General features: G+C 56.2%; 2 protein-coding genes across 6 annotated transcripts in view; both read left to right on the plus strand.

The window, feature by feature from the left end:
* RAB37 (RAB37, member RAS oncogene family) overlaps positions 1–4,603 on the plus strand; it is a 99,246-nt gene extending 94,643 nt beyond the window's left edge. For all 5 annotated transcript variants that reach the window (XM_011973547.1, XM_011973630.1, XM_011973778.1 and 2 more), the window contains 6 exons: positions 394–460; positions 554–606; positions 1,579–1,644; positions 2,158–2,214; positions 2,292–2,368; positions 2,574–4,603. In XM_011973547.1, the coding sequence (XP_011828937.1) occupies positions 394–460; positions 554–606; positions 1,579–1,644; positions 2,158–2,214; positions 2,292–2,368; positions 2,574–2,679 (426 nt within the window). In that variant the 3' untranslated portion in view covers positions 2,680–4,603. The remainder of the gene's footprint in view (positions 1–393; positions 461–553; positions 607–1,578; positions 1,645–2,157; positions 2,215–2,291; positions 2,369–2,573) is intronic.
* Positions 4,604–4,633: 30 nt separating this feature from the next.
* The window catches only part of SLC9A3R1 (solute carrier family 9, subfamily A (NHE3, cation proton antiporter 3), member 3 regulator 1), a 20,390-nt gene continuing 13,977 nt past the window's right edge, over positions 4,634–11,046 (plus strand). The window contains exons 1-2 of the mRNA XM_011973359.1: positions 4,634–4,816; positions 5,003–6,553. Of these exons, the coding sequence (XP_011828749.1) occupies positions 6,113–6,553 (441 nt within the window). The 5' untranslated portion in view covers positions 4,634–4,816; positions 5,003–6,112. The remainder of the gene's footprint in view (positions 4,817–5,002; positions 6,554–11,046) is intronic.

Here is an 11,046-nt window from a genome sequence, read left to right on the forward strand (position 1 = left end):
AGCCTCCTGAGTAGCTGGGACTACAGGGTACAGGGGCCCACCAGCACGCCTGGCTAATTTTTTGTATTTTTAGTAGAGACGGGTTTTCACCATGTTAGCCAGGATGGTCTCGATCTCCTGATCTCGTGATCTGCCCGCCTCGGCCTCCCACAGTGCTGGGATTACTGGTGTGAGCCGCCACGCTTGGCTGAGGAGATGATTCTGAAGGAGCTTGAGAACTCAGTAACTGCTACTGTCCAGGTCATTAGATGCTCAAGAGCTCATGAGAATTTAAAGAAGGAAACAGCCCCACCTTCCCACAGATATCTCATACCACAAAGCAGACCCTCTCCAACCAGTACATTCCTTGCACCTGCCTCCTTCTGACCGTTTCTCCATCCCATCCCCTCCCAGATCTGGGACACCGCTGGGCAGGAACGGTTCCGAAGCGTCACCCATGCTTATTACAGAGACGCCCAGGGTAAGTCCCTCGCACCCTCCAGTCCCTACCCCAGCCCCTTGGTAGCTCCCATGCTGCTGCCTAAGTCCACTCTGTGATCCTCTCCCCCTCCAGCCTTGCTTCTGCTGTACGACATCACCAGCAAATCTTCTTTTGACAGCATCAGGGTAGGTCCTCCCTTCCCCTGGCCGCTACCCATAAGCAGCCAAGGTAAAGTCTGTGCAGGCTGAGGTTGCTTCCTGCCCTGTGGAAAGGGGGTGGAGCGTGGAATCCTGCTGCCTTCTGAAAAACACCTACTTGTGACTCAGAAGTCATATCTTCTGCCTTGTATTTGGTGGCCACGTGGGCATGAAGGCCAAGCAGACTGTTGTGACCGCGTGCCACCTTCTTAGCTCTCACTGTGATTCATGAGTGTGTTTTGTGACAAAGTGTTCAGAATGGCCCCCACTCCACCCTAGATAATTATCCACAGAGACCAAGGGAAAAACACAACCAGAAAAGTCCACACATATATCTAGGGCAAGTTGCAAGAAAGTGACTCAGTCAGACAGAGTGAGTGGCTATATCCTCACAACAAAACTATTATGGAGACAAAAATTTGATAAATTCAAGCACCAGTTCTGTGCATGACATTGTATAGGTTTCATGAATTCCCTGACCTCAAGGACAGTTTGCTGACAAGCAAAGTAGGAGAATAAAACATTTATATAGAAAAAATATGGAAAATCCATGGCACTCATACTCCCACCTCCTACCCCATGCTCATGGCAGACATCACTAATCACTCACAGTACTTTTGATCACTGAAACCCTTATGTGGTCTTATAATCTTCAACAGGGCATTCCAAGAAATCACTGGTGACAACCAACTGATTTGTGAGATAAGGTCTCCATGCATCTGGATCTTCCATAGAACTGATAGTTGAACAGCATAAAATGGGGAGGGTGGGGCCACTGTGGTTCGAGCCACCAAGGAAGGCCACCCAGGCCTGGATTGGCCAGAACAAAGGTACAGATGAGAGAATGCACAGGGCATTGTATTCAAGGTAGTGAGTAGCTGAGGACAGTCAAACCGAGCAGAAGAAGAAAGGGGCAGCAGGAGGAGGAGAATGCCAGTCTCAGCACACCCTTTCCCACAGGCCTGGCTCACTGAGATTCATGAGTATGCCCAGAGGGACGTGGTGATCATGCTGCTAGGCAACAAGGTGAGTGGCTCCAGGGCAGGGTCAGCCCAGCCCTGCACTTCCTCAGCCCTAGCCAGCCCCATAACCACCCAAGAACAGTTATCTAGGCATCCTTCCTGAAAAGGACTCTGCAGCCTTCAGCTCAGGAGTCAGACGTATCTGGAGGCTTCTGCCCATCCCACGTGCCCCTTTCAAGGAAAAATCCAAGCTGTTGCCTGAGAAATCAAGGGGTGCCCAGTGCTCAGTCCCCATTAGAGCAGAGTGAACAGGGTCCCAGGTCAGGGGCTAAGACTGCAAAGGGTTAGCCCCAACTGCTGTCCCCTTCCAAGACTGAGTCATCACACCCTTTACCAAAGGTGAGATCCCAGGATTAGGAGCTACACTGGGCAAAAATCCTGGCCCCAGGCCAATCACACCTGCTTGCAGTCCCTTGGACCACCAGCAGAGGGCAGGCAGTGCCTGCTTCTGGGGCAAAATATGGGCCCGCTGGGGCGGAGGCCTCCTTCCCCAGAGTGACCCTTTTGGGCTTGACAGGCGGATATGAGCAGCGAAAGAGTGATCCGTTCCGAAGACGGAGAGACCCTGGCCAGGGTAAGTGATTTCTGTGGGACAGGGTGAAGGGTGGGGGCAGCCCGAGGCTGGCCCTGAGGACACTCTTTCCCGGACAGGAGTACGGCGTTCCCTTCCTGGAGACCAGCGCCAAGACAGGCATGAATGTGGAGTTAGCCTTTCTGGCCATCGCCAAGTGAGAGCTGGACAGGGAAGGGAAGTGTGCGGGGCGGGGCGGCACCCTCCAGGAATCGAGTAGGGCCCGGCCCCTGGCCCAGCCCCTGGACACACCTGCATTCTGCAGGCTGAGGTCTTTGCTCTGGGCCACTGGGAGGTGGGAGGGGACTGCTCAGCTCCTCACCCCAGCCCACCCCAGCCCAGCCCATTGCCTCTTCTTCAAGGGAGCTGAAATACCGGGCCGGGCAGCAGGCGAATGAGCCCAGCTTCCAGATCCGAGACTATGTGGAGTCCCAGAAGAAGCGCTCCAGCTGCTGCTCCTTCATGTGAATCCCAAGGGGCAGAGAGGAGGCTCTGGAGGCCCAGGGGATGCAGCCGTCCCCCCCAGGCCTGGCTTATTCCAAGCGGCTGAGCCAATGGGGAGAAAGATGGAGGACCCAGTGCACAGCCTCTTCCTACTAGGGAGCTGTACTCCAGCTCCTACTTGAGTTCCTGCGGTCTCCCCGCATCCACGGGGAGGGTAAAACACTTAGCTTTTATTTTAATAGTACATAATTTAATACCAAAAAAAAAGGCACCTGGATGCCCAAAAAACCGAGGCTGGGCCCTAGTAACCCTTTTGCTTTCTAGGACTTGGGGGGCTGGCCCTCCCTCCTAAACATAACAAAGGTGGTGTTGCTCCAGCTCAGCCCCAGGGGACACAGATGCACTTTGGGGGTGAGGGCAGGTAATGACTCCATCGCACCCTCAGTTCAGCTGGAGAGAGGCTGAGCTGACCCCAGCCTTCACTGTCTCCTGCTCTCCAGGAGCTTATCTTCACCACCCCATCCCCCCAAATAAGTGGGCCCTTGTGCCGTGAGGGAGACCAAAGCCTCAGGGAAGATAAGAGGTATGGAGATGGGAGGTGGAGGACACGGGGCAGAGAGTAGGGTCGGGCTGGCTACCTCTGGCCTTACTAACACCCCCTTGGAGGCATGCCCCTTTTCTCCAGCACACAAGCACATTGGGGCACCTGGAAATATTGGTTCCAGGCTCCTGTTCTCTGGACCTCAGATCCTGGGGGAGACCCTCCCCACGGAATCCCTGGCTTAGCTACCTTCCTGCCTGTGCACCTAAAAACCTCAGGTCAGAACCAGGAAAATAGTTTTGTTTTTTATTTTTTTGAGATGGAGTCTCGCTCTGTTGCCCAGGCTGGGGTGCAGTGGTGCAATCTCCGCTTACTGCAACCTGCATCCCCTGGGGCTCAAGTGATCCTCCCACCTCAGCCCCCCAAGTAGCTGGGACTACAGGTGTGCACCACCACACTTGGCTAATTTTTGTATTTTTTGTAGACACAGGGTTTCACCATGTTACCCAGGCTGGTCTTAAACTCCTGAGCTCAAGCGACCTGCCGGCCTCGGCCTCCCAAAGTACTGGGATTACAGGCAGGAGGCACCACGCCCAGCCGAGATGTGTCTTATCCCAATCCTTTGGCAGGCATGCAGCTCCACAGGCAATTTCTTCAAGCAGCTGAAGTGTTTAGCTCTCCCGGGTTAAAAGCCAGATAAGGAGAAATCCCTTTCCTAGGTTTGGAATGTGTTGTGAAAAAGAAATCCCTGGCTCCTGGAGCTGGTGGGAGACAAGATTAAGCAAACCTCCCCCCACGTGTATCCCTTTGACCCCAAGCTCTGCCTCCTCCCTGACCACCCATGCCCTTTCCTTTAACTTCTCAAATAGATACCAGGGCCTAAACTGCTTTACCTCCCCACCTACTCCGTCAGGTTAGGGGGTGGGAGGTCACCCATTTCCGAATTAAACCAATGCAATGTGAGTAAAACAAGGTCATGTGGGTATGTCGGGGGTAGAGAAAGGGGTAGCAAGTTCATGTGGCCTCTTTGGTCACATGTCTCCCAAAGCTCTGACCCCTGCCATTGGAAGTGGACAGGAGACACGAGGTCATGACCTGCAGGCACCTTTACTGCAGCTCTGCAGGCCTGAGTGGGGATGGGGGGGAGGAAGAAGTATGCGCTGCACATTTCTGAGCCTACAGCATTTGCTTTCAAGGCAGAAATCTTGCTCTGAGCAGTCAGCGGCTCCAGTTTGGGCCCGATGAGGAAGCTCTCCGTGGCCTCAACCAGGCAGAGCAGGGAGGAGGTTGACATTGCCAGTCTCTTCTGGGGCCCGAGGCAGGTTGCAGGAGCTCCAATCCCGTAGACAGCTCTGGGCCTCTTGCATTTGAGTTTTTCAGAATTAAACTGCAGGATTTTGGAAAGCACATCCTGTCCACTGTTTCTTTGAAGTGAGCGTGGCGGGGGGGTCCTGTTGAAGGAATTGTCATTCACTGCCAAAATCATTCCATCCTCCTTCCTCAGTGTCTGTCCTCAGATGGCCAGCTGCCCTCCTAAGAGACTGTCTCCCCGCCTCTGTGACCAGCCTCTCTTTGGCAAGAGTGAGCTAGAAGGCTTTACAGTCCTAATCATTTTTCTCTGTTGAAAAAAAAAAGCCAAGGCTCCTTTCCCTGTGGAGTGTACCCAGAGGTTGATTACCTGAGTCTGTCTTGCCTCTCCCCACCCCACCTCCCTAGTCAAACGCTGCGCCAGAGCCCACGCCATTGGCCTAGATGGCCTGTCTTCAGTGGGCTGCCCCTCGAGGTCCCAGGCTCTCCTTCGCTGAGCCCTCATCTTCCCAGCAGGGATCAGAACCCGCACTCCTCTATGCAAGTCCTGGGACAGCACAAAGTGGATTAGGGTTAGGGTTCCCACAAACGGAAAAATGTTATTCAAACTCTGTAGGTTCCCAGGAGGCCCTCCGTCTTAATTCTCGAGACCGCTAGGCCCTCGCTGCCCTGAGCGCGGGAGTGGTTGCCACGGCAACAGCCTCTCCCTCTCAATTGGAGCTGCACCCAGGCTTTGGCTAAAGGCTGTTAAAACGTTGGCCAGGTGCGGTGGCTCACGCCTGTAATCCCAGGGCGGATCATCTGAAGTCAGAAGTTTGAAACCATCCTGGCCAACATGGCGAAATTCCGTCTCTACTAAAAATACAAAAATTAGCCGGGCGTGGTGGTGCGCGCCTGTAATCCCAGCCACTCGGGAGGCTGAGGCAGGAGAATCGCTTGAACCCGGGAGGCGGAGGTTGCAGTGATCCGAGATCGCGCCACCGTACTCTAGCCTGGGCGACAGAGCGAGACTCCGTCTCAAAAACAAAAACAAAGTTAGAGCCCTTTATCCGAGGGCCAGCTCTCCTCACTCCCCGCCACAGGTAGGGGAGACCAGGCCTGAGCCAGCGGGCCCCACCGCCCAGAACCGGGAACTCGGCGGGCCACGCCCCTGCCACCCCAGCGCTGACCGCTCGGTAACAAACACTTCCACTTCCTGAGCGCACTGTCTTCGCCCGCTGCGGGGCGCAGTGCCGAGCACAGGCCCCGCCCCGCGCGTTCCCATTGGCCGGCGCCGTTCACCCGGACGGAGCGCCCCGGCCCGCAGCCCCCTATTGGCCCGCGGAGGTCCCCACCCTCAGCGCGGCCCCGCCCCCGGGGTAAGGAGCTGGGGCGGGCTCTGGGACGCTCAGACGCCGCGCGGGGCGGGGATTGGTCCGTGCAGTTCTCTCGGCTCCTCGCTGCCCGCGGCGGCCAGCGGTTCCTGGGACACCTGCTCGCTTCGCCCCTCCGGCGGCTCAGGGCTTCCCCGCTGCGCTCCCGGTTCGCTGGACGGGAAGAAGGGCTGGGCCGTCCCGTCCCATCCCCAACGGAACCCCAAGTCGCGCCGCTGACCCGTCGCAGGGCGAGATGAGCGCGGACGCGGCGGCCGGGGCGCCCCTGCCCCGGCTCTGCTGCCTGGAGAAGGGTCCGAACGGCTACGGCTTCCACCTGCACGGGGAGAAGGGCAAGTTGGGCCAGTACATCCGGCTGGTGGAGCCTGGCTCGCCGGCCGAGAAGGCGGGGCTGCTGGCGGGGGACCGGCTGGTGGAGGTGAACGGCGAAAATGTGGAGAAGGAGACCCACCAGCAGGTGGTGAGCCGCATCCGCGCGGCACTCAACGCCGTGCGCCTGCTGGTGGTCGACCCCGAGACGGACGAGCAGCTGCAGAAGCTTGGCGTCCAGGTCCGAGAGGAGCTGCTGCGCGCCCAGGAAACGCCGGGGCAGGCCGAGCCGCCGGCCGCCGCCGAGGCGCAGGGAGCTGGCAGTGAAAATGAGCCTCGCGAGGCCGACAAGAGCCACCCGGAGCAGGTAAGCTCGGCCCCGGCCGCGCAGGCTGGAACGGAGTGGGAGGGGGATCCAGAGAGACCCAGGTGCCCCGGCCGTCCAGCTTCGCGCCGGCCGTCGTTTTTCTGAAACTCGAGCTGCGAGGGGGAGACCGCTTCCGCCCGCCTACCAGGCGCTCTGGCACATCCTAGGCAGGCCTGGGGCTGCGTCCCGCGACCTCCTCTCCTTCCCAGGCTGTGCTGGGAGCCTGAGAGCCTTTGCCGCCTGCACCTCTTGTTCCCTGGCCTTTGGGAGGGCGGCGCAGGGGAACCCAGCCCCCCTTCCCTCGGGTCTGCGGGTGTCTGCTCCCCTTCCTCGGAATCCCCCAGTCCTGCCCGTCCCCTGACGCCCTCTCCTCGTTCACCCCAGTCCGCAGATGGGCCAGGGAGGAAGGGCTCTCCTTCCCAGAGGTGCCAGCTTCCCCCGCCACTCCTACGTCAAAAGCTAGAGAAATAGCATTACTCCTGTGCGGAGCCCTGGCGCGAGAAGGCCCTCCCCGCAGCCCGCCGGTGTGTGTCCTGAACTTCAGTCCTGCAGGACTTCATCCTCCCGGAGTCCTGTGTGACTTCTAAGGGAGAGGAAGCCCCACCATCTCAGTGCGGTGTGGGGGTTGCCTGGCGGGGAGGAGGAGCCAAGGCATCTCGGAGTGGTGGTTCTGCCACCTCAGAGGATTTACGATTCTCAGGAATGTGAGGAGTAAGCGCCTAGAGCTGTATCTGGGAGGGGAGGGGGAAGACCTTAGAAGAAGAGAAAGATGGCTAGGGGGAGGGGAGAGAGCTCCTGGGGCTCACGGCCCTGTGTGCGCCAGCGGAGCTCACGGTGAGCCGGTGGTCTTGCCCTGGCCTTGCCACGGTCACTCTGGTGCCCACACAGCCAGCAGGCCGGTTGCTTTTTGCCCATGTTTGGTGTTTGCCCATAGGATCCCAGTTTGGATCAGCTGCAGGAGGGGCAGCTGGCAAAACAGGAGTTGTGCTGAGCCTCCTGTCCCCAGAGAGTGGAGTGGTGTACTGTGTAGGGCAGGGCGTGAGCCTCCCAGGGCCCCTTCAGTTTGCACCAGCTCGCCCTGGTGGCAGTGTCTGATGGGAGTGTCCATGGGGACCAGGAGGATCCTTCTGGACAGAGAAAGGGTACAGTTTGGCATTAAGGGAGAAGGCAAAGCCCTAGAGGATCAACTGGTTTGGTGGAAGTGAGGTCACCAGAAGCCCTGTCCAGCCAGAGGTGGGTGCTGGGAATGCCAGGGCCACCAGGCTCCCACTTCCTGCCCCTGCCAACCTGGCATTGGCAAGGGGAGGGGGAAGGGACCTGAGCACCCGTAGCAAGGGGGTTGACACCAGGGAGTTGGGGCTGATGATCTCCAGTCCCAGGCAGAAATCCAGTGTGAACTTTATGCTGAGTCCATCGATCGATTTGACATTCTTTTTTTTTTTTTTTGGACTTTGGAACCCACACAAATACTCACCCACCCCCACCCCCCACAAGTTACAGTCTCATTCAGCTCCTCCCTTTGCCCTTTTGGTTATGCTGCTGGGTGCCAGAGGGCCTGGGAGGCTAATGTGGAGGCCTGGCATAGCACATGCGCCCAAAGGCAGCAGCTTTGAGCTTCCTGGGTAAGCACAGAATCAGACTCCTGCATGTTTTGGAGGGACACCTACATTTGTGTATACTTTGTTAGGCCAAGAGATGAGAGAAGAGCCACCAGCAAATCCTGGGGACACCATCACCAGCCAAGTCCCAGGACTTCTGAGCTTTGGTTCTCCCATCTGTGAGATGGAGGCATTGGGCGATGTGATGCCTGCCTTCTCTAGAATTGTAGAAATGACATGAAGTACCTGAGCCTCTTATTAAAGTTTTAAATGCTGAACCGCACTCCTTCATGCCTGGCGTTTGAATCCCAGATCCTTAAACTGACTCCTAGTCAACACCATTGAGTCCCTCTAGCAGAAAATCCCCGCAATCCTGTGTGTTGAGCATACAGATGGCCCGTGCGGTTATTGCAAAAAATGTTAACAGACATTGTAAGAGTTCTTTTTTCTAAAACACACCCCTTTACTACTAAAGCATCAAATGGAGGTTTGCCAGTTCGTTTTAGTCTGAATTTGTGTGCAAAGTGGGGCTGTTTCCTTATCTTCATTAGCCCTCCACTTACTAAGTGAGGATCTCAGTGGAAAAGTGTGGCACAGAGAGTGGTTAACTGGGTGGCCTCTGGCTGGGAAGACCAGCCGTGTCCAGAACCACTCATGGCAGAGGCTGATGGGTGCCTGTAACACTGGCCGTCCCCGCTGGGATGTCGAGGCCTAAGGAGGTAGAAGTGGCTCTGCAGCTCTGCCCACCGGCTTTGCTTTGTGGATGGCCTTCCCCTCATCCCCCATGGGGACAGAGGGGCAGCAGCACCCGCCCTGCTGCTCCCCTGCTTAAAACCCTCCTCCCCCGATTCACCACCAGTCACAGGATGAGGCCTAAACCCTTGAGTCTGGGTTCAGAGTGCCGGCTGCGCAGAGCTGAGCCAGCTCAGCTGTACTAGCCAGGCTGTGCGGAGCCAAGTTACTTCACCTCTGTAAGCCTCCATTTCCTCTTGTGTAAGTTGTTGGGGGTGATGGCAGCTACCTCGGAATTGCACGAGGCTGTGTGTAAAGCAGGTAGCTCAGTGCCTGGCACTGAGTCCAGGCTCATCCAGCCTTTGCAGTTGGTATTGGAATGAATACATATTTCACAGTGATCATTGCACATCTATCATGGGGCAGCTAGCACTGGGTCAGCCTCTGCCTAGTTGGGCAAGTGCCACTGTGGCCAAGCCTGGCACCCAGTCAGTGCCCGATCAATGGTCACTGTGGGTTAAGAATGATATGTTGTGGCCAGGTGTGGTGGCTCACACCTGTAATCCCAGCACTTTGAGAGGCCAAAGTGGGAGGATCGCCTGAGCCCAGGAGTTCGAGACCAGCCTGGGCAACATGACAAGATCCTGTCTCTATTAAATTTTTGTTTTGTTTTGTTTTTTAAAGAGTGATATGCTGTTCCATGGCCCTTCTCCATCTGTCATCCTGTTCTTACCACTACCTCCCTATCCCCAAAACCACACCCAGGGTCCGAATTCATCTCTAGCCTCTGAACCTTCATACCCTGACCGTTCTGTCCCTTTCCAGGGAGCCTGTCCTTAATCCAGTAGGCAGAGTTAGCATTTCCTTTCCTTCATTTTTTTTTTTGAGACAGATTCCACCCAGGCTGGAGTGGTGTCGCAACCTCGCCTCACTGCAGCCTCGACCTCCAGGGCTCAAGCGATCCTCCCACCTCATTCTCCCTAGTAGCTGGGACTACAGGCATGCACCACTACGCCCAGCTAATTTTAAAATTCTTTGTAGAGCTGGGGTTTCGCCATGTTGCCCAGGCTGGTCTTGAACTTCTGGGCTCAGGCGATCTGCCCGCCTCGGCCTCCGCCTCCTCTTTGTCCTCACATCTTTTATCGCTCTGAACACACAATATTTTAATCATCTGTTTGTGACCTTTTTCTCCACTACATGGTAAGCCCAAGGGCATCAACTGTGGCCTATTTGTGTTTCTATCCCCAGCGCAGTCCTTGGCACATGTCAGGGAGGCTCTCAAAAACAGTTTTTGAATTAATGAATGAATATATAACAACAGTCAGGGACCTTTGTCCTCATTTAGCTCATCCCGCCCCACCCAGAGATTGGAATTCCAGATAGAACCTACCAACTCCTCTTTCTTGCCTGCTAGCAGCTTCCATTTGAAAACTAGAAAGCCAAAAGTCCAGGCTTTGGGGTCAGCCAGATCAATGTTGAATCCCAGCTCTGCTGTGTGCTGGCTCTGGGATCCTGGGAGTTCATTTTTCCCTGCAACCCTCAGCCTCCACCTCTGTGAAAGGCACTGCCCGCAGGGTTATTGGGAAGATTTGGTGACATGACAGGTGTGTAAATGAAAGTGCCCAGCTTGGGGTGTTTCCGGCCAGCCCTGACCCTGATCCCAGAGGCAGAGAGTGCAGGCACCCCAGGGAGCAAGGTGGGTGGTGGGGCACAGTTAGCTGGAGGACCATCAACCTCTTTGCCAGGGCGGGCAGGCCGTTTTACACCAACCAAGTTGGAGCTCTGGTAGGGGCAGAACAGAGTTCGAGCTGCTGGGTGTTTGGATTTCAAATGGACAGGGTATGTGATTGTGTGTTTGGATCTTTGCTGGCAAAACAGTGTAGCCCTGGTTCTTACCTTCAGGCTCCTGTTAACTCAGTAATTCTGGAGATGATTCTCTTGGAGATAGAGGGGGGCTTCTTGGCTGGATGCAGTGACTTGTGCCTGTAATCGCAGCACTTCGGGAGGCTGAGGCAGGAGGATTGCTTGAGCCCAGGAGTTTGAGACCAGCCTGGGCAGCACAGCGAGACCTCGTCTCTACCAAAAAAAAAAAAAAATTAACCAGGCATGGTGTGGCGTGTGCCAGTGGTCCCAACTCCTTGGGAGACTGACGTAGGAGGATCT

This window comes from Mandrillus leucophaeus, unplaced genomic scaffold (assembly GCF_000951045.1).
Source record: "Mandrillus leucophaeus isolate KB7577 unplaced genomic scaffold, Mleu.le_1.0 Scaffold1, whole genome shotgun sequence".
Lineage (NCBI taxonomy): Eukaryota > Metazoa > Chordata > Mammalia > Primates > Cercopithecidae > Mandrillus > Mandrillus leucophaeus.